The following is a 24,623-nucleotide window of genomic DNA, read 5'->3' as shown; positions in this document are numbered from 1 at the left end:
CAGAAACAGCTTTCCACATTTGGCTAATGCCTAACTCTAGCTTCGGGTTTATCTTTTTCTCTCTCATTAGGGTCCTTTTAAAGATTAGCTACCACTTCCTTGTCATCTATTCATTTCTTAATGTCTTGCCATTTGGCTTCTGTCAACATCACTCCCTTAAAACTTTTATTTTAAATGTCCCCAGTGATTCATTTAGTGTGGCATAAACTACTCATTCTCACCAATACCCACAGCTCCCAGCCTCTCTTACAGAGAGGTATGGCGATGTGACTGAATTTTGGCTAATGAATTCTGAGTGGAAGTGATAGGCTGGCCCATAAAACTCCCAGGTGCTGGCAGAATGAAGGAGACTCTGAGAACCTAGAAGAGTCAAACCAGATGTCCCCACGCCAAATTTCAGGGTCCCACTCCTTTTCAGTCATAGGAAAGACTTAATAAGATTGAATTCAACTGATGTCACTCTGCAACATGCACTTTGTTTTGTTTTGTTTTGTTTTGTTTTGTTTGTACCAAATAAGTCTTGTGACTAAAAGAAATGAGCCTATTTTATGGCTATCATGGAAGCACTATGATTCTGTGACCGTGACTTGAGCTAGGAGTTTAAATACCCAAACTTGTCATTTTCTGCAAAGACTCTGATGCATTCATAAAAATGCCTCCCATACCAAGTCTCTGTGGTCATCATCATTCCCTTAACAGTTAAGTACAACAACCACTTGGGCCCCCAAGGCACTTGCTTTAGTTGGCACTTCATCACAAATAACCACAGGTGATAATTTGATTAATCATGATGCCACAGCATGCCATGGATTAGTAGCATCACATTTCTCATTGGCAAGGAGCTTAGCACATTCAAATCCAATGACACAACCAAACCAGTCCCCTAATCCTATCTTTTGAGATCTACTAGTACCAATTTCTGTAGCAGTCAGGGTACAGCCAATGAGACAGCAACCACACCAGTCACTAGACAGAGAGAATTTAATATAAAGAATGGTTAGAATGGTTAACTAGGTTTAGAGTTATCCATCTTTCAGTTGAAAGAGTAAAAAGAAAAGTGAGATATCATAGAGGCAGGAATAGCTTCTAAGGCTAGGCGAGCAAAGGGAAGAGTTTGGAATTACTAAAACTTATACACTTAGAAGAGGGGCCCTACAGAGCATAAATTCAGACCTCCAAGTCTAGTGTCTGAACACCTCTGAGGAAAGGGGTGCTACCCAGCTGGTGCTGCTGTCTCTGAGTGGAACATCATAAAGCTGTTTCTGCAATTGTTGGAAGAGACTGCAAAGTAGATTCAGCTCCTGCTACAGGAAGAAACTACTGCTGCCAGGGTGAAGGAGCATTTCTAGGGTAACCTCACTGGAATAGGAAGCAAAGAGAAAAAAGGAGTCCTTTCTTCCTCCTCTGGCCTCACTATCTCCCTCTAGTGGCCCTTATTGGCAGAGCCAAACAGAGCCAGCTGACAAAGCAGAAATGTGATTTGCAGAATCCCAGTTCTAGCATCTCATAGCAGAAAAGAGGAGGGTAGATCCGGAGCTGAGAGACAATAACTTAATAACTAGCATGGGTTCCTTCATAGCATATTAGAAAGAATAGGTGGACTTGGGTGAGAGTTAGCTGACATTCAAGCAGAAATGAAAGGGAAATAGAGAAATTCCAGAGATGATGAGCCTTTCAGGGTCAGAAAAGCTGACTGATTCTGGACAACATATATAAGATTCAAAAAAATCTTGAACATCAGGAGCTGAAAGACATGATCACCTCTAAGGTGAACAATGTGGCCTCCCCACTTATAGTTTCACACAGCTTCAATACAGCCACCATTATGTTGAAAGTGAGACAGGGGGTGATGAAGCAAGTAAATATATCATCTTGAGAATTCTATCTAGGAAAGAACTTGAGTGTGGTTAGTCTCACAGGAATTTGACTAGAAGCAAATAGAGCAGAAATCTGTTGTGTTAATTTTGTGTGTGCTAGGCCACAGTATGTGGATAGTCAAATATTACTCCAGATGTTTCTGTGAAGGGATTTTTTAAAGATAAGATTGACATTTAAAACAGTAGACTTTGAGTAAAGTAGATTATCGGCTATAGTGGGTGGGCCTCATCCAAGCAATTGAAGGTCTTAACAGAAAAAAGACTGACTGCCCCTGAAAAAGAAGGAATTATACCAGCAGATTGCTTTCAGACTCAAACTGCAAAATCAACTCTTTCATAGGTCTTTAGGTGTTGGTTTACCTTGCAGATTTTGGACTTGCTAGCCTCCACAATCATGAGCCTGTTCCTTGAAATCTCTCTTCATATACGGAGTCTGTCTGTCTGTCTGTCTGTCTGTCTATCTATCTATCTATCTGTCTATCAAATGTTTTTCTGGAGAACTCTGACTCAAACACCAAAAGGTTTTGAGGTAATTGTATTGCCCAAGAAACTATGAGCCCAAACAAAAAAAGCCCTTGACTGTCTGAAATTCATATGAAATCTCAAGGGACCCTGAATAGCCAAAACAATTTTAGACAGGAATAATAAAGTCGGAGACCTCATGCTTCCTAATTTCAAAACTTATACAAAGCTATAGTAATCAAAACAGTGTGGTACTGGCATAAAGACGAACATATAGACCAATGGAATAGAGAACCTAGAAATAAACCTTTGCACATATGGTCAAATAATTTTGACCAGTCAATGGGGAAATGACAGTCTTTTCAACAAATGGAACTGGGGAAACTGGATATTTACGTGTATAAGAATGAAGTTAGACCTTTACCTTAAATCACATATAAAAATTAACCCAAAATGACCTAAATATAAGAATTAAAACTGTGAAACTCTTAGAAGAAAACACAGGCCAAAATCTTCATGACACGGAATTTGGCAATGATTTTTTGCATATAACACCGAAAGAAAAGACAATAAGAGAAAAATCGATAAATCAGACTTCATCAAAATTTATATATAAACTTGATAACAAAAAAACGAACAACCTGATTTAAAAATGGACAAAGGATACGAATAGGCATTTCTCCAAAGATAAACAAATGGTCAATAAGCACTTGAAAAGATGCTCAACATCACTAAATCATTAGAGAAATGTAAACAAACCCACTTCAAATCCACTAGGGTGGTTATTATAAAACAAAACAAAATGAAACAGAAAATAAGTGTTATTTTCTTGTGAGAATGGGGAGAAATTTGCCCTTGTGCATTGCTAATAGGAATGTAAAAATGGTACAATCACTGTGGAAAAAAGTATGGCCATTCCTCAAAAAAATTAAGCACAGAATTATCAGATGATTCAGCAAAATGTACTTCTGAGTATATACCCAAAAGAAAGCAAGAACTTGAACAGATATTTGTATATCAATGTTCATAGCAGCATTATTCATAATAGCCAAAAGGTGGAAGCTACCCAAGTGTCCATTGACAGATGAATGGATAAACAAAATGTGGTATATACATAAAATGGACTATTATTCAGCTTTAAAAAGAAAGGAAATTTTGGCATGTGCTACAATATGCATAAACCTTGAAGACATTCATTCTAAGCAAAATAAGCCAGCCACAAAAGGACAAATATATGATGCTACTTATATGAGGTACCTAGAATAGTCAGTCATAGAGACAGAAAGTAGAATGGTGGTTGCCAGGGGCTCAGAGGAGGGGGAATGGGCAGTTACTATTGAATGGGTATAGAGTTTCAATTTGGGAGATGAAAAAGTTCTGGAAATGGATGGTAGTGATTGTTGTGCAGCAATGTGAATATACTTAATGCCATTAAGCTTTACACTTAAAAATTATTTAAATGGTAAATTCTATGTTATGTATATTTTATACTCCCCTTCCCCAACAAGACTTTGGCTGGCCAAGATTTAAAATAAATTTTAGGTCCCCATATCTGCAGCAATAAGAATGTGCTGTCAAAGCTGCACATTCTCCAAGGAGTTCTTACTCCCTAACGCCCATCTCAGAAGTGACCAGGAAGGATAATCAAGGAAAACTTCTCAGAGGGCATGAAGAACAGTGAATGAAGAAGGAGTGTCTCATAGAACAAATCAGGATCTAATCAAGGAACTTCCCCTAGCCTTCAGTAAGAGGGCTTTGTCGGATCAGTGGGGATTCAGAACTGTTTTGGAACCAGTGACTGTTGTGTATCTTCCATTCTTTTCCGAATAGTTTGTATTAAGGTTACCCTATTTTTGCTCTACCATTGTACATTTTGTATGTTTGTGGGGTATAGAAAACTTTTTTTTTTTTTTTTTAAGTTCCGATATCACCATAAGGAACCATATTTGAAGCTGACTGAGAGACTTGGAGCTGAATATGGTGACTAGATTTGGGGTTCTCTCTCTTGGGAAGGGCTGAGTGTGTTCTGTGAGAAGAGCAGAAATAGGTATTTGGCTCAGAAAGACAGACTGAGACAGACTGTGACACACAAATATCTATTTCTTCCTAAACCCACAGCCAGACTTCACTTCCCAGTAGGGCTGCCAGATTTAGCAAATAAAAATATAGGATGCCCAGTTAAATTTGAATTTTGAACAAACAACAAAGAATTTTTCAGTATAAGTATGTCCTGTGCAATATTTGGAACATAATTATACTGAAAAAATATTTGTTTATCTGAAATTCTAATTTAACTGAGCATTCTGTATTTCATCCAGCAACCCTACTTCCCAGCCTCCTTTGCAGTTAGATGTGGCCATGTGACTGAGTTTTAGCCAATGATTTAAATGAAAGCAATGTGTATCTCTTCCAACCCTGGCCCCTTAAAACCTCTCTGAAAACAGAGGACTCTGAGCACCTAGAGGAGGGCGAAGTCACAAAATGTCAGAATCCTGGGTCCCAAGTCACTGGGTCCAAAAGGACTCCCTCCCCCAAGCCTGCACTAACCTACAATGCAAAAGGGAAAGAAACTTTTTTAAGCCACTGAGCATTGGGAGTCGTTTACTAGCCTCCTTTTCTCATTCTTTCCCTAGCCTTAACAGCATATGACCCTAGTAACCATTTCTTTCTTCTTGAGACTCTTTCCTCCCCTGATGTTATTCATTTCTGATCCTTTAATGGTAATAATGAGGATAACAACAAATGGCACCGTTCAGTTCTTTCTGTGTGTCAGGTACTGTGCTAGTGCTCCATCTAGTGTCTCACTTAATCCTCGTAACTACTGTGCGATAGGCGCTATCATCCCCTTTTTAGACAAAGGAGTTTAGTGGAACTGAATCACCTGCCCAAGGTTTTCCAGGCCTCCTGTCTCTTCACTTTTCCTTTTTGACAATCCTATCCAATCTCATGGCCGATGTAGTTATCATGGCTCCCTGACCCTACTCCTTGTCTCCAGTTCCATATTTCCTGGCATATGAATGAGCTGATGGAATTCAATCTGTTCAAAATACACCTATTCCTTTATTAGTACTGTTCTAAACACTTTTAATTTAATTTCTACAATTCTATGAGACATATTATCATTCACACCCATGAGCTAAAAATAGTGTTATCCACATTCTACATCCAAGTAAACTGAGGCTTAGAGATTCAGTACCTGGCTCATGTTTACACAGCTAGTACACAGAGGAGCTGGGCTTGGGGCTGATTTCATGACCTAGATCTCAGTTCCACTCAAACTGAGCTCTCCCTGTCCCATATCTCACTTACACTCATTCTCTGTTCTTAACTTTCAAATCCTACCTGTCCTTCAAAGGCCATTTCTCTAGGAAGTCTTTTTGGGTAGTCCAAGCTGGAAAAGATCTCTGCCTTGTGTGAATTTTGAGTACTTACTCCGTACCTCACTTACCTTTTCCTAAGCATATGGGTAAAACTTCAATTCATCCTTATCATAAAAAGTCCAAGTAGAGAGATACAGAGCAAGACATTTAAGTATCCTTTCATTCCCCAGAACTGACCGGCTTCTACCTTGATTAATGTTTCTGTGTATTTGCCAGCAACTCTTATGAGACAGTTGAGGATGGGCGGCATAGCGAGTCATCTTCATTTCTTTAAAATAGGAATTAATAAATAGTTGCTGAAAGAATCAATCAACTTCAAATCCCTTGAGCTTGCACACACTATAGTTTTAGATGAAGGTGAGAGGGTCCATTCCAGAAAAGGAGTGATTTTTTTTTCCCCAGGGAGACTGGTAAAGACATGTCAAACACTCCCTCTCCTCCCACCTTCATTAAAGAACAAAAAAGCATCTCCTTCTAGGTACATGAAGTGTCTGGTTTCTGTTTTAGCTGGGTCTCAGAAGGAAATGACTTTTCTCTGAAATTGTAGACGCCCAACCCAGCTGCAGCATTGTTAGACCTCAGGGTAAACAGGAAGCTTCCTGCCTTGGGCCCTTCATGTCCCTCTCCTAGACTATTAAAGACTGTTAATAGGATGGTAAAAGGACAGCTGCTGGCCATAAAGGCAGCCCATTCCTTAGCTACTTAGAGAACAGCAACTAGATCCCTCCAAGGTCAGAGAAAAGACTGTGTCCGTGTCCAGGTCACACCAGGTGTGTCCACTTAGCTGGGGTCGTTACCTCCTCTATGATTAACTGTAACTATAATTGTCTTTGCTGAACACCAGAATGATTTAGTTTCTTGGTATTAGTTGAAAAGATGAGATTCCCATGTATAGGGTCTCTGGTCCTTGTTTCTGGGAGTGATGAGATCTAGTGTGAAAATTAAGCTGAGACTGCTAGAGCAGTGAAATTACTTCCTACCCTGTGGAGTCTGAGTCATCTCTTCCAGTGGGGGTACAATCAGTCCTGACTATCCCCCAAGAAGAGGCAAACAGGAGAATCCATAAGAGCAAAGATTCTAGTGCTCCTACCTCTGCAATGAAGAACTGAAACAAGACCTCAGCTCTTCCTGCACACAGGGTGGAAGTCCCTGGATTTGCAGCTGTTGGGGAGGATGGAGGGAACAGTTTCTGCCAACTGGAGGGATACTAGGACAGAGATGATCATCTTTTGCCAAGAAGGGCACTCGGGTGTCTTGGCAGAAGGCAGAGGGCTGCCCCAATCTGTGTGTACATTTTCAGAAGCATTTGACTCTGGACCAAATTCTCTCAGCTGTGCTAAAGCTGGGGCAATGGACAGGAAATGCTTATTGGCCAGGCTGACTGGAAGCTCTAACAGAGGGTGCTGGGGCTCAGCCAGGAGCTTCCCTTCAGCTGGCAAGTTTAGCTTTCTGTCATGGTCAGAGGGAGCGTGTCAAAATTCCAGTTCTCAGAGTTCTCCAGAAGCTGCCGATGATTAACCATTTATTTTGAAGTTTCTTCTTGTTTTAATTTTTCACTCCAATGAGTGATAATGATGCCGAGACTCTTACCTGACTCAAAGAATGAGCAAAAATAGCTCAGCAGGGGTCAACGATCTTACTGCAATTGAAATGATGGGCTCATAACCAAAAGGAGGCCAGGCAGATACCATTTCATTAAACCTTGGACTTAACCTACAATTTATCAATTCATGGTGCCATGTTGGCTCCTCTGACTGTTATGTCTACCAATCAAGCAAGCACAGGCACTTGGGCACAGCAGGAAAAGCAGTCACCGCTTTGATCATTTAGTTGTCCAGTTCAAGTTTACTAATGCAGGGCAAGGAGCCTTATTTGTCGGGTGTTGCCGCTTTCCCTCATTCAAAGGAAAGGTCACTTAAGTTACTCCTCGGAGTTGTACCCAAGGACAGGGAGAGTTTCTTCTAAGTACTGAAAGCAGGAGAACTGAAACTTTTCTCCTAAAAATCACATATTTGAGCCTCTACATATGCGTTTAGACTGGGATGGCCTCACAGTTTAAGGCAGCTCTTCAGATCTTAGAGCAGAAAGGGACCTATAAGAGATTATACAGTTTACTCACCCCCAGCCCCACTAACTGGATAACATCATTTCCCCTAGTTTCAAAAGAGGTAACTATGTCTCTGAAAACTCTCCCAAGGTCACATAGCTGGTAAAGCGGGTTCTACTAAGAGGACTAAGATCTAGGTCTCCTGCCTCCTTGTGCAATGTTCTTCTTTATTGTGACTTTCTTTCCCAAGTAATTTATATTATTTTTTGAAAAGATAATTGATGCTTATATAACCAAAAGTTGTTTAATTTGTATATCTTTGTAAGATTTTTTTCTATAACTAAATGAACAAATAATGAAAAAAATCATCAAAAAACCCATGTCCCGCTTAGAAAGGAAGTTCCCACTTTACTTACTACTGCCACCGCAGTGCGCAGCCTTCCTCCATCACGTGTGCACGATTACCAGCCTGTCAGCTAGAGCCTTTGATGAAATTTACATTTAAATAATTCACATTTAAATTTACATGTGGGTCAGTAGTTAAGTTTAAGACTATCTCTGCTGCGCTTGCTTGATAAGACAGATTCAGGTACACTTTAGACTTGGAATAAGATTTCTTCACTTACGGTGAAAACGGTTACTATAAAATTTTCCATAGCCAGGATCAGAAGGGGCTTGCTAGTGGCTCACAATGCTCCCATTCCTAACCAGCCTTCAAACAGAAACAAGTTCTAATAGACACAGAAAGAATCCCAAGGCAGTGCAGGCAATCCCAGTGTGAATTGATACTTCCAGACCCCTGGTAAATTCTGCTTCAAGTTTGTCCCCTGAGACTCTAGGTCACGTCCAAGGCAGGAAGTTGCAATGCAGGAGTAGTCCCAGGAGCCAGTAAGTCAGGAAGTAGCCTAGAATGCAACGTGTGACTAGAGAACAGGTTTTCCAGTTGTATAAAAGTCCCATAATAGAATTTCTGGAGACCTTTTGTCCCGGTGGGGAGTCCCCCGCAAGAGGCGTCCAAGGCATAGTCTCTAGGGATCGCAGCAGTGGCTCTTGATCCTGAAGCAAGTGAGCTGGAAACCAGTACACAATAGGAGTGGAAGAGCCCAAAAACCTGGTGAGAACCTGAAAATCATAAGAGGGGGAAACCCACACATTTATTGGAATGTCACTGCCTCGAAATGGACCGGCCTGGGGATTCCCTGCTGCTGGGTGAACTATAACCCCACGACTAGAAATGTATTTTACTGGAAAGGAAATTTAGTAGAGTTAGGATCTGCCTTATAAAGCTGTATGAGACACCAGCCAGGTGACTTCAGTGTTACAAGTAAACATAGCTACAGACTAATTACCACAATAATGGGCCAATCAATACGAAAAAATGTTATGGGGTCCAATTTTAGCCCAAAGCCTAGACTCTAAACTCTAGGCTGTGAGGTGGTGTTTTGGGAACCTGAGGTAGTTCCCTTGTCCCATGGGGATGCCGAAGCAGAGGAAAAGGTTGCAGGGGATATTATGGTTCAACACTCTCCCTCTTAAGGGAGTTCAGAGCCAAGTCTCCTTCATCTAACCTGGAAACTCTAAGCTTTGCTGGTACTCCTTCTACTAGTTAATCCAGCTACAAACACAGAATGCTATTTCCAATTTCCCCTATGCCTCTTACTCACACAGCTCAGAGAACTTTACAAATAGCCAATGTGCACCTCCAAGAGGCAGCAACTCCTGAGGAGTGCACAGGATGGAGACAAAAAGACTTCTTCAGGGTTCTGTTAAAACTAGGGCCACAGCCAGGAACAAAATAAAAAACCATGAAGGTATGATCAAATCCTTCCCATCCCTCTCTATACACACCACCACCCTGAACAGTGCACAAGTTTACCTCCTCTGAAAACCAAGCGCCTGCCAGAGCTCAGAGTACCTCAGAAGGTCAACATTCAAATCGACATTCTGGGTATAACTGTGTATCAGGAGACGGTCCCAGGCATATACGCTCTGTGCTTATTCCTGTCTTGGTCTGAGCAGGTCCTTTCACAGCTCTCATGTCCTTGCACATGCCCTTCCATTTGCCCAGAATGGTCTTCCTGTGCTTCTTAGAGGGAATTCCCTCTTACTCTTCAGGACCCAGCCTAACTACCACATCCTCCTCAACTCCTTCAGTCAGTTAGCTACTTTTTCCTCTTTGTTTCCACAATAATTTGTCACAAAACAGCAATTCCTCCTCCATCCCACTGTACTATGATTTTATCTGTTAAATGTCTGTCTCCCCATTTCAACCATGAAACCCACTAGAAAAGCAATCTTATCTTATTCATATGAGTTCCATCCTCAGTGGTCTGACCCATGGTCTGCACAAAGAAAGTCCCCAAACAGTTGTTGAAAGAATAAATTAGGTACAGGTCACTCAAACAGGGGAAGTTAGCTGTCTTCCCTGTTCTGGACCAGGAATTGTACCTGTATCCACACCCTATTTCCAGCCAGTAATCCACCTCACCTGAACGTGCATGCACAGACCGCCAAACAGCAGCAGCACCGCAGCATGGACTAAGTACACAAACACCTGAGGACTGAGGAATCCAGGCTCAGGCTTCTCCAAGGTCTCACTCTTCTTGCTCCTTCGCATCCCAAGTGTCAGGCAGAGCCAGGGGTGGGTGGTCACATATGTCCAAGTTGCCCAGATAACCAGTATAGCCACTGGTGCAGCCAGTAGAAAATTGGGTACTTGCTTGAACTCATAGTATCTCAAAAAGCCAACATTCCAGTAGTTATCCTGGATATAGCTGTATATTAGGGGAAGTTCCCAAGAGCACCAAGGTGGCTTGTTTCCATCTGCAATCCGGTAGCCCTTGTCCACAGCTAACTGCAGCAAGGGCTTAGGGATAGGGTGGGCTGAGCCTGGCAGACAGAACTGGGTGTAGGCATAATACTGAAAGAGGACAAAGGGAAGGCCAAGTGCAAACACGGACAGGAACGTAGAGCCCATCAGCTTCAAGAGCTGTTTCAGGGGATTGAGTGCCATGAGAGAAGAGAAAAAGCCCTGGCACTGAGAATGCACAAGGAAGCCAACGCTGACCAGCCCATTGGAGCGTACGCCAGTGGCAAGAGCAAAGAGGAGTCCACTAGTCCAGCTTCGACCCCTTTCCAGCTGTCCCATGGCGCTGAATGTCAGGAGGGCGAACAGAGCTTCGGAGTAACCAGCGGCCAGGAAGACATTGGCAGGGCTGAGGCAGAAGAGCAGCGCTCCGTAAAAGGCCTGGCGGCGGCAGTGCAAAACCAGACAGCCCAGGTCATGAAGTGCAACTGCAGCCAGGACAGAGAATAAGGAATTGAGCAATGCTACTGAGATTAACAAGCAACTCCGCAGGCTCAGTAACTCCCAGAGGGGTCTCAGCAGTTTAGTCCCCACCAACAGAGCCAGGGGGAAACCAGGAAAGAAGGCAAAGTTGTGTTCATACAAGTAGCCATGCTCAGCAATGAACAAGAAGTGTTCAGCATCCCAGTGGGACAGGCCACCCAGGAGACCTTCCACGAGTTGGTCCACAGAGCCCGAGGGGGTGAGGCGAGGAGGAGAGAAGGCTTCTGCATGGTGATCTGGGATGACGGCATTGAAGAGAGCCTGTGGGATGAAGGAATGATAGTAAATATTATTACAATTTAATAAAATGAGAAAGAACAGACTTGCCGGGGGAAATCGGGAGTTCAGTTTTGAACGAGTTAAGTTTGTGTTGGATGCTCACTCCAGTGCTGAGGCCCATGAGGCAATTAGATATACGAGTCAGGAGAGAGCAATCAGGGCTGGAGATATAAATTTAGGAGTCATAGGTACATGGGTAGTATTTAATGGTGAGACACAATGAAAGCACTAGAGAGAAAGTACAGATAGAAAAAAGAAGAGATCCAAAGACTGGGCCCTGGATCCAGCAGTGAAGATAAAGAAGGAATGGTGGTGAACTAGGAGGAAAACCAGGAGAGCATGGTGTCTTAGAACCAAGTGAAGGAAGGGAGTGGTCAACTCTGTTAAATGCTGCCGATAGGTTAAGGAAGATGGGGACTGGAAACTGACCACTAGATTTAGCAATGTGGAGGTCGCTGGTGATTTTGAGAAGAGCTATTGCAGTGGAGCGGAGGAGAGAGAAGATTGCCTGGACTGGGTTCAGCAGAGAAGGGGAGAAGGAAGATAGTGCATACAACTATTTGGAGAAGGTTGGCTCTAAAGCAGAGCAGAGAAATAGGGTAGTAGGTGAATGACAATGTGAGGTCAAGATAAATCTTTTTTTTAAGGTAGGAGATATTTGTTTGCCAATGGGAATAACCCAGTGGAAAGAAAACTACTGAGTATGAGTATGTTGGAGCAGGCGAAAGGGGACGGAATCTGCTGCACAGGTGGAGAAGCTAGCCTCAGAAAGGAGGACCGACAGTTCACCCAACCTTCCGTAGTGAAGGCACAAAGGTGACCATGTAGGTGTGCTGATGGATGTGGTAGGAGCACATAGACTGCTGCTATTTTTCTGAGTTTTCACTCAGGAAAGCAATTTGGGGAAAAGGTGTTAGAGACCTGAGCAAAGAAGAACATACATAAAATATTTTATCTATGACCCTAGTCCTCAAAATAGGCTGTGCACTGGGATTACCCAGGGAGTTTAAAAATACTGATGCCTGAGTCCCTCCCCTAGAGTTAATGATTTGACTGGTATATTTTCAGGGATTATTTCTATAGTTTGTTACTAGAGAAATTTCTCTGAACATATAGAGTATACATACCAGACAAAATATACTTTAAAACAAAGATTATAACAAAAGACAAAGAAGGACTCAGTAATCCCACTTCTGGGTATTTATCTGAAGAAATCCAAAATATTACTTTGAAGGGACATGTGCATCCATACGTTCATTACAGCATTATTTACAACAGCCAAGATATGGAGGCCACCTGGGTGTCCATCAATGGATAAATGGATAAAGAAGAGGTGGTACATATATACACATATAACAGAATATTACTCAGCCACAAAAAAATTAAAAAAAAAAAAGAATGAAATCATGCCATCTGCAACAACACGGATAGAAGTAGAGGCACTGTGCTGAGTAGTAAGTCAGACAGAGAAAGACAAATGCCATATGATTTCACTTATATGTGGAATCTAAAGAACAAAATAAAACAGCAACAAACTCATAGATACAGAGAATATTTTGAGGGTTGCCAGATTGGGGAGGGTGGGGGTTGGGGGAGTGGGTGAAAAAGAAGAGGGGATTAAGAAGTACAAATTGGTAGTTACAAAACAGTCATGGGGATACAAAGTATAGCATAAGGAATATAGTTGCTAATATTGTAATAACTATGTATGGTGTCAGATGGGTACTAGACTTATTGGAGTGATCACTTCATAAGTTGTATAAATGTCTAGTCACTATGTTGTACACCTGAAACCAATATAATATTGTATATCCACTGTAACTAAAAATAAAATGTCTTTTTAAAAAAATTGGTATGGGCACTGATATACACAGCCGGGGCACTGATATATTTTTAAGCTCCCTCGGGTGATTCTGATGTGAAGAAAATTTGAGAGAATGGGGATGGGAGTGAATGGACCAGGGAAATACATTAAAGATTGCTAGGTAGCACTAAAAGGACTCACTTCGGTTAATGATCTTGAATGAAAAGAAACTAGTTAATACAGTTGTATTTTTCTCTGATCAGATGCAGGCATGGAATGGGCAGAGAACTAATTTAACTGAGATTAGGCTTTTGTCTTGTGAACAAGACACAAGGAAAAGGAAGTGAGTTGTGCGGGCATGTATGAGAGACCATGGAATCTAAGATGGGTAAGATGCACAGTTATAGCCATGAACTGTGTGAGGGTCAGTGAAATGGTGGTAGAATCAATGGGTTAGAAATCCTGAGGAGTTAGAAGAATCATTAGAGCTGTGAGTTACTAGAGGGAGTAAGCTGGAAAGACAGGAGATAGTGGTCAGGTATATCAAATTTATTAATATTCAAACCATCGAGAAATCAACTGTTGTGCTGGAAAGAGTAACAGTGAATCAGGAGCTAAAATCTTCAAGGAATGAAGAGGAATGAGTTGTCATTAACAGAAATGACAGCAATAGTGAAAGGTAACTGACAATATATTCTGATGTTATAAGCTTTAAAGCTAGAAGGAGGGATAATGAAATAGCATTATTGATAATGTCTTTTTTACCCCATTAGACTGTCAGCTACTTAAGGGAAAAGCGACCATGACTTTTTATACTCACGACCTAGCACAGTTCTTAGAATAGAGTAGGTACTTAATAAAATGTTTGTGGTTGAGTGAACAGTCTAGAGGAAACATCCTCATTTCCAAATTACCAGTTGAATTAGAACCCAGCTGTCCCAGTTCCATATCCCAGATGCTGATTCACAGTTCGTTCTGTCAATCACTCAACTGATGCTGGTTCAAAGGTATCATAGAGTTGGTTTCTCCAGCCTGGCACCAGGAGTATGACCCTATTTTTAAGGCTCTTTCTCTTTTTGGTCTTTTTTTTTTTTTTTTTTTTAAATCAGACCACTTCAAACAGTGAAAACAAATGGGACATGAGTGACAGTCACAGATAACAGCTCCGGTCTCCAAGTTAAAGATACTTTTACCTAAACCTGGGACCCACCAGAGCCTGCTATGTCTCCTAGAGGGGGAAGAAAGAGGTTTCCACAACGGAACCAGCTCTGAGCCTCAGAGAAAATGGAGCTTGTGATAAAAGGTACAAAGAATTATGCTAATATAACATACCTAGAGTGTCAGCTATATACAACAACGCATACTGAGGATCTACTAAGTGCTGAGCACTATGCTAGGTACCGCATATAATTCATAAATATATAAAATTTGGTTAAAATATGTATAACGGCAGTCTTGGAGGGGAAAGGTAGTTGCAAAAGCGCAAATGCGTTCTGGGGGCTGTGTGGGTGAGGCAGCAAGGGGAGACACCTGGGGGAGAATAGGAGCCACTGCTGACTAAACGAATATACAGATGGTCTCAGGACAGTGCCACCTCTCCCACTGAACTGACTGACACAGAGCTCAGTTTCCTGGTAAGGGAGCCAAGGGCAATGCTTTGAGAGCTCATACCCTAAAGGCATCTCTGGTTACAGAACATCATGGTCTTTTGGAAAGACCACTAGCTCAGGAGTTAGAAAACCTGAAGTCTGATTCTGGCCCTTCTCTAACTTGCTGTGTGACTTTAGGGAAGCCATTTAACCTTTCCAGGTCTCTGCAGTTTCATGTGTAAAACAAGGGATGAATAGACCTTTTCTAAGAGTCCTGACAACTTACTTTTCCGCTATGAAGTCTAAGTGTCTATGGTTTCAACCACATGGAGGCGTACACTCGGACGGATGAAAGAAGATGAGAATTATTCTTAGAGCCTAGCCCAGTCATGTGGCAACAGCATGTTCAGGACAAAAGATCAGAGACTGACCTGGAGCACCAGAGTCAAGACACGGCAGCTGATCGCAAACCTCAGCACCTCTTTCCGGGATGGGTCCAGGGGCCACATCCTGTCACCACCAGGAAAGCAGGGATGCTGCTGCCAGGACTGAGCTCCCTCAGGCTTCTAAACGCCAAAACCCAAAGGAAAAATGTCACACATTGGTTGAAAGTAAATTCTTGAAAGCATTCTTCACAAGAGGGTCCCCCTTCAAGTATTAGTAGGCAAACTTAACCACCTAACTTCCCAGATGAGGGAAAAGCATCTTGAAGGCAGATGTCACTTAGTGTCTCTCTGAAGTACTATATTCTTGCTGGGAAAGTTCCACACAGGCATGAAACTGGGAAGCAAAACTCACAGGCAATCTTTTAAAAGGCTGCTGAGTGCCCTTTCCAGGAACTAAAGACCTAGGTTCAAATCCTAGCTCTGTTGCTCACAAGTTCTCATTTAGTCCTTCCGAGCCTCAGTTCTTTACGTATAAAATGGGATCAGATTATTTTGCCTGTCTCACAGAATTGTCAGGGTGGTGAAATGGATGAAAGTGTGAAGAAGTGCTACCGCACCTACATCATGGTTGCTATTATTTGGTGTGTGCACCCTTCCTCCTGCCCAGAATAATAAACCGGGTCCCAAACCAGAATCCCAAAATGGGGCATAGAGTGAACTAAAAAACCATAATAACTACACACTCTAGCTTAGCTCTCTGATGTGTGTTCAGCTGGTCTGTTAAATTAAGTGGAGAAGGAAAAGAAAACCACCACTCCGCAGGACTTCAGCCAGCTCACATTGCTAAAACAAACTTTGGAGGAAGACAGAGTTGTCTACTAGGGATGGAGAAAACTTATTTCTCATCTCTTTATTGGAATGGCAGCAAAGCATAAACAATTGCAAAGCCATTCTGAGGCAAGTGATGCACTTGAAGGCATTATTTTTTATTAACAATTTATTGTGCTAAAAAAAAAGTAGCAATGGCTCCCACAGATCTAGTCTGGGACATCAGAAGGGAGGGTAAGAGCATATGAGGCAGCTCACCAAGTTGGGGTGTATCCCTAAAGGAAAAAAACACTTAAACTGAGAAATTAACAAAGAGGGCTGGTATCAAACCTTTAGGTACCACTTGTTTCTGGGATTCTTCTCTTGACCCTCACTAGACTATGCGATATGCTCTCATTGCACTCTGCTGTGTGGTCTTTACTGCTATTGCTTAACAAAGTTGTTTGTGAGGCAGGGGCTTTATCTTGCTCACAACTATATCCCCAGGACCTAGCATACAAACAGGCATTTTAAGCCCCTGTTCTGAGTGCAAGTACTAAGAACGGGATATGGCATCATCAGTTCATTGGCTCCGGATATAAAATCACTGCTCCAAGTATCCCTCCCACCATCCTCTTGTTAAGAGCAAGACTACAGACACATTAGCCATAGGAAAATAAAATTTCTCCAGAAAGGGAGCGAGATTTGTCAATAGCAACAACACTTATCCTCAACACAAGGGGGCGCCTGCTGCTTACTCCATCGCCAGGAAGCCTAGAGGAAGGGAGGGGCCACAAACGCCACACCAGTTTGCTCATCAAAATTCAGTTCAAAGGCTAGCATCTGAAAACCCCAGAGAGCGGAGGTAGTATGTGAACCTACCCAACATTTCCAACATCTGACTCGTTTTACAGAAGGGAATCGTAGAAACAGGCCAGCCAACCAAACACGGCCGCTGGTTCTCTATCCTAGGGTGAATTCACTTTTTCCCTTCACTTTCCACCCACATGTAGAAGAGAAATTAGGAACAGAAAAGCACTTAACCCACCTCTGCCTCTTCACCAGGCTGCCATTCTTCCTTTCCTCTCTGCAGAGTCAAGCTTTAGCCCCAGCGACCACAGGAGACTTGTATTGTAGCTTACACTTAATTTACAGGTAAACCAAGTAAAAACAAAATAAAGCCAGTGAGTTCTCCCTTTCAGCTAATTGCCAGCCTCACGTCCCAACAACCACTTTGCCAAATCACAGACTCTGAACTGGCAGGACACTTGAAGAGTAACAAGTTTTACTTTATTTTCCCGTGAGGTAAATATGCCTCAGAGAGGTGAGTAATAAAAATCTCCATAGCTTTGACATTATAGATTTCATTAGACCCTGTGAGGCCTGTGTAATTGCCATCGCCATTTTATATATATGGAAACTGAGGCTCACTGGGGTCAAGTGGCACACCCAAAGCCATATTTAAAGAGAAAGTTCTGAGTTTTCTTTTCCTCTTTTCTTTTGATTCTGAAACTTTATGGTCTTCCCACCAGGCCTCACCCCAGCCAAGATGTGCTGTTTCTGAGCCAGGATTACAATCTAGGTCTCCCAACTCCTAGCCTGGTAGTTGTCCAATGACAGAGCACGCTGTTGCTGGGTATGCTTAGGGCAGGGTGGCGCCTATCTGAGAATACAGGTAGTAAGCCTGCTGATTTCGAGCTCTGGATCCTCTGGGTAAGACATCCTCTGTGGGATGGGGAAATAACTCTGCCCAAGAGTCCTCCGGGCCAGAGGCCTCGCGGGCCGCTGGCTATCACGAGCCAGGGGCTGCTTTCTGTCAGTCCAGCCAGGTCTAAAGACTGTTCTTGCCTGCTTCTTTCAGGTACAGACCCAAGCAGGGCTCGGGCATCTACTCTCCCCAAAGGGGCCAAGGTCCAGAGGCTAGTTCCGAGGAAGCCGATATGGCCTGACCCGACTGCAGGCCCGGAAGGCAGGGGAGGGCGGGAGGATGTAAAGGAAGAGGCGGCACCCCGAGGCCGCAATGGCGGAGGGGCGGGGCTCCCAGATTCTCGGCAGCCTCCGCCTTATGTCCCTCGGCCTCCGTTTGACAACTTCCCTCCCCCAAGAACTCCAGGGCTCCCACGCTGGCGCCGGGTCCCCAGCACCCGCCCGTCTCAACCTCGAAAACAGGGCCCGGACCGCAGCTCCTCCATCCGGGACTCCGAGCGGGCTGCGCCTGTGCACTGGCTCCGCCGACGGCGGCCCCGCCCCTCTCCTGCCCGGACTTGGAGCCGCCCCGCCCCCTCCGCGGCGGCCATGTTGACTCCGAGTGGGGCGGGCGCGGCGGAGCTTCACGACTCCGGGCCCTCAGCCTTGGCGCCTCTACGCCTTGGTGACACCTTAAGAGTTCCCTCCTGTACTGCATGCTCCGCAAGGCCCCCTCCCCCATCATCAGTTAGTCCTCCGGGGCTCCTGTCTCAGAGTCGGTGTTCTTGCCCCAGTTCCACCCCACAAACATCCACTGAGTTTCCATGTGTGCGGAGGGCTCTCGGAGTTGAGGGGCTGGCCAGTGGGTCTCTTCACCGAAGCACGAGCCGCATTTTCCCTGCTGTCAGGCAACAACAGCTCAGCACAGGGCCTGGCACACAATAGACGTTCTCTGAATAGAAAGAAAAGCCTTCTTGGGGTTTCTGTGGCCAGCAGCGGCACCCTGCGTCCTGGGTGTGAAGAGAGCGGGGGATCCCCCTGACTTTCCCCTCCAGCTACCAGGGACCTTCTGTCCTACTTAAGTTCTCAGCCCCACCTCAGGTGGCTAATGAGGATGGTGAAGGAAACTTCAGAGAACACCTCACCAGGACTCCTTTTTCCTTCCTCATTCAAGCAGTTTTTCTCGTAGGAAGTAGGGCCAAAAAAGAAGAAGAAAAAGAGCTAACTCAACAAAACCGTCTGTTAGGGAGGAGCAGCCAGTTGGTACCCCTGTAACGGAAACTGTTAGAACAACTTTGCACCCTCCTTAAAGGAAATAGATAATAAATCCTTCTCCGTTGGTGGATTTCTTGTTTCTCAAGATTCCAAAGCCTTCTGTGGTTTCAGTTATCTGCCCTCCAAACGCTGTTAGGGTCTGGGTTAGCCTCTAGCCACAGCCCTGGCCGAGGGAGGGGTTTATCTTCTGCAACCGCTACTCATGTGGGTGGGAACAAAGAGATGGTCGCTATCTTTGAGGCAAAGGAACTAGCCCAGATCAGTTTTGTGGGGGCCATGGACTGTATCTTTTGATTCTTTATAACTTATTTCAGGCCTTGAGAACTAAACTATCCTCAGGTATTTGCTGTGTGTAAGGTGGATGAAGTATAGGTCACATTTTAATCATTCATTGGAGGAGAAGGGAAAAAATGGAGTTTAGAAGACTTCCCCCCATTTTTTCAGACACACACTTTGAGCTCCAAAGGCCTGTGAGTGAATAGACAAAGCTGTGGGGCACACTCGTGACTGAGGCCTAAGGTTGTGGCTTAAGGCTCTAGAAGTCCGTGAGCCTCCAAGCAGCACGTTGTTTGCAAAGATAAAACTGAGAAATGAACTGTCCTTGCTTTGTGAATTCACAGGGGAAAAAGACATGCATTTCTTAAGGTTCTCTCTGTCCACCCCAAATTCTTTCAAAAATCTTTGTGAAAAGGGCAGGGGTCCCTTGTGACAAGTCAGAATGTTTTCTAAAAACTCAACTGTCAACCTTTAGAGGTAGAACTTTGTCCAGATATTCAGCGCTACTTTCCTGCAATTTCTCCTTCCTTTCCTTCTCTGCTACCAACCCCCCTCCTCTTCCGCTCTGCTTCCTGTTTCATTTTCTGGCTCCTGCTCTGACAGGAAAACAAGGAAGCTGAATCTTGTGCTCTCAAAGCCCTGGCTTGTCAGAATGGAAGAAGACTAGGTGGGAATGGGAGGGAGTTCTGGGCCTCCAAGGCTGTGAGTAAGTAGTGGAGGAGGCAGCTCTCTCCATTCTGCTTTCAGAGTCGGCAGCTAAAATGGAGCCTGCATCAACACAGGGAGCCAGCTGAGCGACTAGCATTGTGGAAGAGCCAGGGAGACAGAGAGACGCATCCTAGGGCTCCAGAAAGACACTGTACCATGGACATAGCCAGTTTCGTTAAGAAGCAAATATCTCACACCACCAAGAAACACTTTCATAATACTAAAATCCCTGACCTAAACAAATGTAAGAAATGCATCATTATTTCTAGAATCCTAGAATGTAAGAGTTAACAGCATTTCTGTTTCTTGAACTTGCCTGGCTCTGCTCTTGCTGTTTCTCCTGCTTGAAACACTTCACTGCCGGACCACCCTTTGGCCAGCCCACTACATTCAGATCTCAGCTGAAGGTCACCTCCTCAGAAAGGTCTTCCTTGACTACCTACCACAACCCCCACCCTATACTATCCCATCACCCTGTTCAGTTTTCTTCATAGCACTTATCACCACCTTGTTGTCCTGTCCATGAATTTTACTCATTTCATCATGTTTTCCTCTTAGTGAATGTAAGCGCTATGAGAAATGGGGGCCTTGTTCAAAGTATTACCAGCATTAGAAGAGTGCTTTGCACATTGTATGTACTCAATGAAGATCTGGTGAATAGATTCATTTAATCTGATACGTATGTATATTTCATGGACGAGAGAACTAAGACTCAGAGAGGCAAAGCGACTGGCTCAAAGTTACACAGCTAGTGGCAGAGGTGAGACTTGAATTCAGGTCTCTAGCCTCCCAGGCTGGATTTTTCTATCACAATACAATATTTTTTTTCTCAGGTTTGCCTCTTTTTGTCCCCTTTTTTCCCCACATGACTAAGTCTTTACAGGTTATGCCAAGAATACTACATAGAGCACACCAACTCCTACATATTCTTTCCCCCACTAAATTCCTATCTTATCTGTTTGATTTATTCAACAAAATAGGAGGGCCTACTATGTGACAGAGGATGAGGATGTAACTGAACAAGACAGACACAGACCTTGTCCTTATGAAGATAATATCTATCTCCTGGATTTTATAGTACTTGGCATTTAAAGTGTTCAGTAAATGTGGGCTATTGTAACTCCCTGAAAGAAAAGAGGAGCGAGCGATTTTTTCCACTGTGAAGAAGGAAGTTTGGTGGTTCTCTGGAGCACTCTCATCCCTGGAAAAACCTGACAATTCATTTTTCTCTGTAGCTACCTTGCCTTGCTCCACATCTGGAAATGGCCTTGACCCCAGGCTGGGCAGAGGAACAGCTTGGTATACCTATTCTCAGTAGCTCAGTTTCCAGACACTAAACTTTCTATGACCCCAATCCTATGAGAATACTGGATAAGCTGCCCCTGATTTGGGATGTTGGTTTTGAGGCCATACTATTGTGGGACAGAGTGACCACACGGGCCTCTGGTACCTGTCACTGCCAACTGTTAGCAGGCAGGGCTAATGCCTGTGATGGCGGGCAGCTGTGCCTTACCAGAACTTTATGTTACTTCTTTTCACTGTGGATAAAAAGCATTCATTGGCAAATTCCAAGGACATTGGGTAATATTTACATCCATCCTGAAACCTGGGGTGGCACCAATCAGGTCTTGGACATTTATCAAAAGAATCCTTTTTTGGGTCTCTGTCATTATGGTTTGAAGATGTCCATCCACCCCAATACAAAGACCCTGTCCTCTCTCCCAATTGCAGGACCTGAACACTGATCCTTTAAAGGCATGGACACTGGATATTTTTCACCCTTTCTTTGGTGTTTGCCTTTCAGTAATTAGAAAACCTTGACCCTACTTAGAGGCCTAGTGGGAAGGGCCTTAGCCACTTGTGGGTGGCAGTGGCTGTTAGGCAAAAGAGCCAATGAGGTTGAGAGTATTGTTTAGGCCAGACTTGGCTGCTCTCCAGCTATGAAAGAAGGTTAAGGTCATTTGGGGGGTGGGAAGGGAGGAGCCTGGGAAAAGAACTACTGGCCACACCCCTGGGTTCTCTACTGGCAAGGTTCTATTTACTTCTCAAAAGCAAATTACTCACAGCTCAGTGGCTAGCAGTCCACGGCCAGTGGTAACTCCAGTCAGAAACTGGAGACCAGGCTAAGCTCCTCCTGCACATTGCAGGAGAGCAGATGAAAGGAACCCAGGAAACCAAACTCCTAGGTAATGATCCTCACACAGCCCAGAAATGTACTTTCTATACTAGAAAGTTGAGTTCAAGAGACCCAGAGCAAAAATAGCCATTAGCAATATTGCTCACCAAAATATAGATATGAAAAGCTTCCCATTTACTATTTTTTCTAGAAGTGTCCTAGGAAGGCATCTTGGTTAATAAAAGCCAATTATATTTCCCCCTTCTCAATAAATACTAATTATTCATTCCTGTTCCTGACCCAAATATTAACAACTCTTTTGATGAAAACTTGATTGAAATTCTTGGGACAATTTTACCTTATGCTAAATACAAACAAATCTTGCCTGCTGAGCTCAACAGCGAGATCTAGTTACTCCTGGTTATCCTCTGACCCAGGAAGGAGGTACGGTGTGGTGTTTTAGATGAGCATGGACCTTGGAATCAGGGGGCCTTGCTTGGTGTGTGACCTCTTACAAGCCACTTTCCTGAACTATAAAATGGGAGCAAGAATACTGATCTCACAGGCATGGGACTGTTTTAGAATTATTTGATTATTATTTCTGGTACACAAGTAGGTACTCAATAGAAAGCTGTAGTTCCAAGTTTCACTTCTAAGTGTCCACAATAATAGCATTATTTAATACTTCTGGTTTCTCCACTGTTTCCCTAAGGAAGGGGATGAACAAAGCTACATATTGCAACACTAGCCTTGTCTTATAAAAGTAACTGCTTCTGGCCAACATCTACATTTTTGTTAAACAATGTGCCTGTAGGCCAGGGATATAGCAGTGAATAAATAAAACACCTCTGCCCTCAGAGAGCTTACATTCCAGTAGTTGAGAGGTAAGTGCAACATACAATAGGTCAGATAGTAATAAATACTATAAAAAGAAACAAGGCAGAGAAGGGAAATATGGCAGGGGAGCAGATTGCTCTTTTGAATAAGGTGGCCAGAGAGTTTCACTGATACAATATTGGAGCAAAGACTTGGAGATGGACTTGAACCATGCAGTTATCTGCTGAGTGTACTGTTCAGAGCAAACGCCCCAACAGCCCTATACAGTGAAGTGAGCAATGAATGGGGAAGAAAGGGACCAGGGAGGTAAGGGTAAACTAGATTAACTGAGGGCCTTTCAGGTCATTATAATGATCTGGACTTGCACATACTGGGAGAAGCACTGAAGGATTTTGATCTGACTTGGGTTTTAAAGGAGATTCTGGTTGCTATGTTGAGAATAGGTTCAACCAGGCCTGGCCGAAGCAGGGAGGCCAGTTTGGAGGATATTTCAAGAAAGATATGATAATGTCTTGAACTACACTGGTAGTGGCTGGACTGAGGATTATTTTTTGGAGTGCTGACAGACTGGAGGTGGACATGAAAGTAGCCAGACTTTTTTTTTTTTTTTTTTTTGCCAAGTGATGAAGTTATGATTTACTGAGGAAACTACAGGAGAAGCAGTTTTCTAGTGGAAGAAGACATTTTAGTTCGGGTGTGTTCAAATTAAACTTCCCAACAGATGTCAAGAAGGCAGCTGAATGCTCTAATCTGGGATTAGGAGGGTCAATCTGTAGAAATAGTTAAGTTGGAGGTTGCCTCCAGATAAATGGTTTTCTTACTGTTAATTTCTAAGAAAACAGAAATCCTCTTCTTGCCAACTACTTCCCAGTTTTTTCCCTAGGGTATCATCAATTTCTTTGGCTATTTAAACCCACTTTTATTTCAAGAGGCTAACATGCTCTTTATGCCTGGAACTTCCTCTTGTGGGCAAAATCACCTCAGGTTTCTTAAATTTACACTTACAATGTGGAAGGTAAAGTGAAATATGGTGAAGAAATGAGTGTCCAGGATGCCACCATCTAGGGGAGAGAGCACACCAAGGGAAGAGATGCAGGAACAGGACCAGCTCTTCGTGTCCCCAAAAAGGTCAGGCTTTTAAATAGTTTGAAAACAATAAAAAGCCTCACAAATGTCTTACCAAGATTTAATGTACATTTATTCTTAACACGTGGAACATATAGTATAAAGATTTCATACTGAATAAATGATATTCATTAAGCCAAAAAAGGAAAAAAGGAGGAATTTACATCAAGTTTTAGCTACATTTGTTTGAAATACAAATATGCAGATTTTATCACTGAAAAATCTCAATTGTGTTTCTTCATCAGGAACTTCAACTGAACCTAGAACTTTTTCACACCTCGATTAGAAAGAAAACAAAACAAAAACCCAGAAAAAAAAAATAAACTATAAGTTGATTGGCTGCTGAGACAGCAAGGACTTTTTACAGAGACCTGTAGAGCATCGCGCCGAGAGGGGCGATGTCTGGCAAGAGATTAAATAGCTGTGTCTCGCTTGGTGCAGGTCACCAACTTGTTAACTCGTCATACTATAAAGGGGTAGCTGGGAGGGGGACCAAACTGTGGGGATCCAAGGGTATGTGCAATGTACAACGTCATATATATACACACGTGGCAGCACAGCCGCTGCAGCTAAAGGTTAAAACCAGTTCTAAGAGGTGATCTCAGGGTTATTCATACAAT

The 24,623-nt window shown here is 43.3% G+C and overlaps 1 protein-coding gene across 8 annotated transcripts; it reads right to left on the bottom strand.

Moving 5' to 3' along the window:
- Nucleotides 1–4,224: 4,224 nt before the first annotated feature.
- PIGV (phosphatidylinositol glycan anchor biosynthesis class V) lies at nt 4,225–19,086 on the bottom strand. 8 transcript variants are annotated; one of them, XM_036230402.1, is made up of 5 exons: nt 18,139–19,086; nt 17,029–17,123; nt 11,216–11,376; nt 10,255–11,060; nt 4,225–8,888 (listed from the first exon to the last, which is right to left on the bottom strand). In XM_036230402.1, the coding sequence occupies exons 3-5, from the start codon at nt 11,364–11,366 to the stop codon at nt 8,607–8,609; spliced, it is 1,239 nt and encodes a 412-aa protein (XP_036086295.1). In that variant the 5' UTR covers nt 11,367–11,376; nt 17,029–17,123; nt 18,139–19,086; the 3' UTR covers nt 4,225–8,606. The 8 variants fall into 8 exon arrangements, with proteins under 8 accessions (XP_036086295.1, XP_015987627.2, XP_036086292.1 ...); XM_016132141.2 differs by adding an exon at nt 15,219–15,353 and having other exon boundaries at nt 10,255–11,376; nt 18,139–19,083; XM_036230399.1 differs by lacking the exon at nt 18,139–19,086 and adding an exon at nt 17,520–18,132.
- Between the last annotated feature and the right edge of the window lie 5,537 nt (nt 19,087–24,623).

This window comes from Rousettus aegyptiacus, unplaced genomic scaffold, assembly GCF_014176215.1.
Source record: "Rousettus aegyptiacus isolate mRouAeg1 unplaced genomic scaffold, mRouAeg1.p scaffold_m13_p_1, whole genome shotgun sequence".
In the NCBI taxonomy this organism is placed as follows: Eukaryota; Metazoa; Chordata; class Mammalia; order Chiroptera; family Pteropodidae; genus Rousettus; species Rousettus aegyptiacus.
This window is presented reverse-complemented; position numbering and strand designations above follow the sequence as displayed.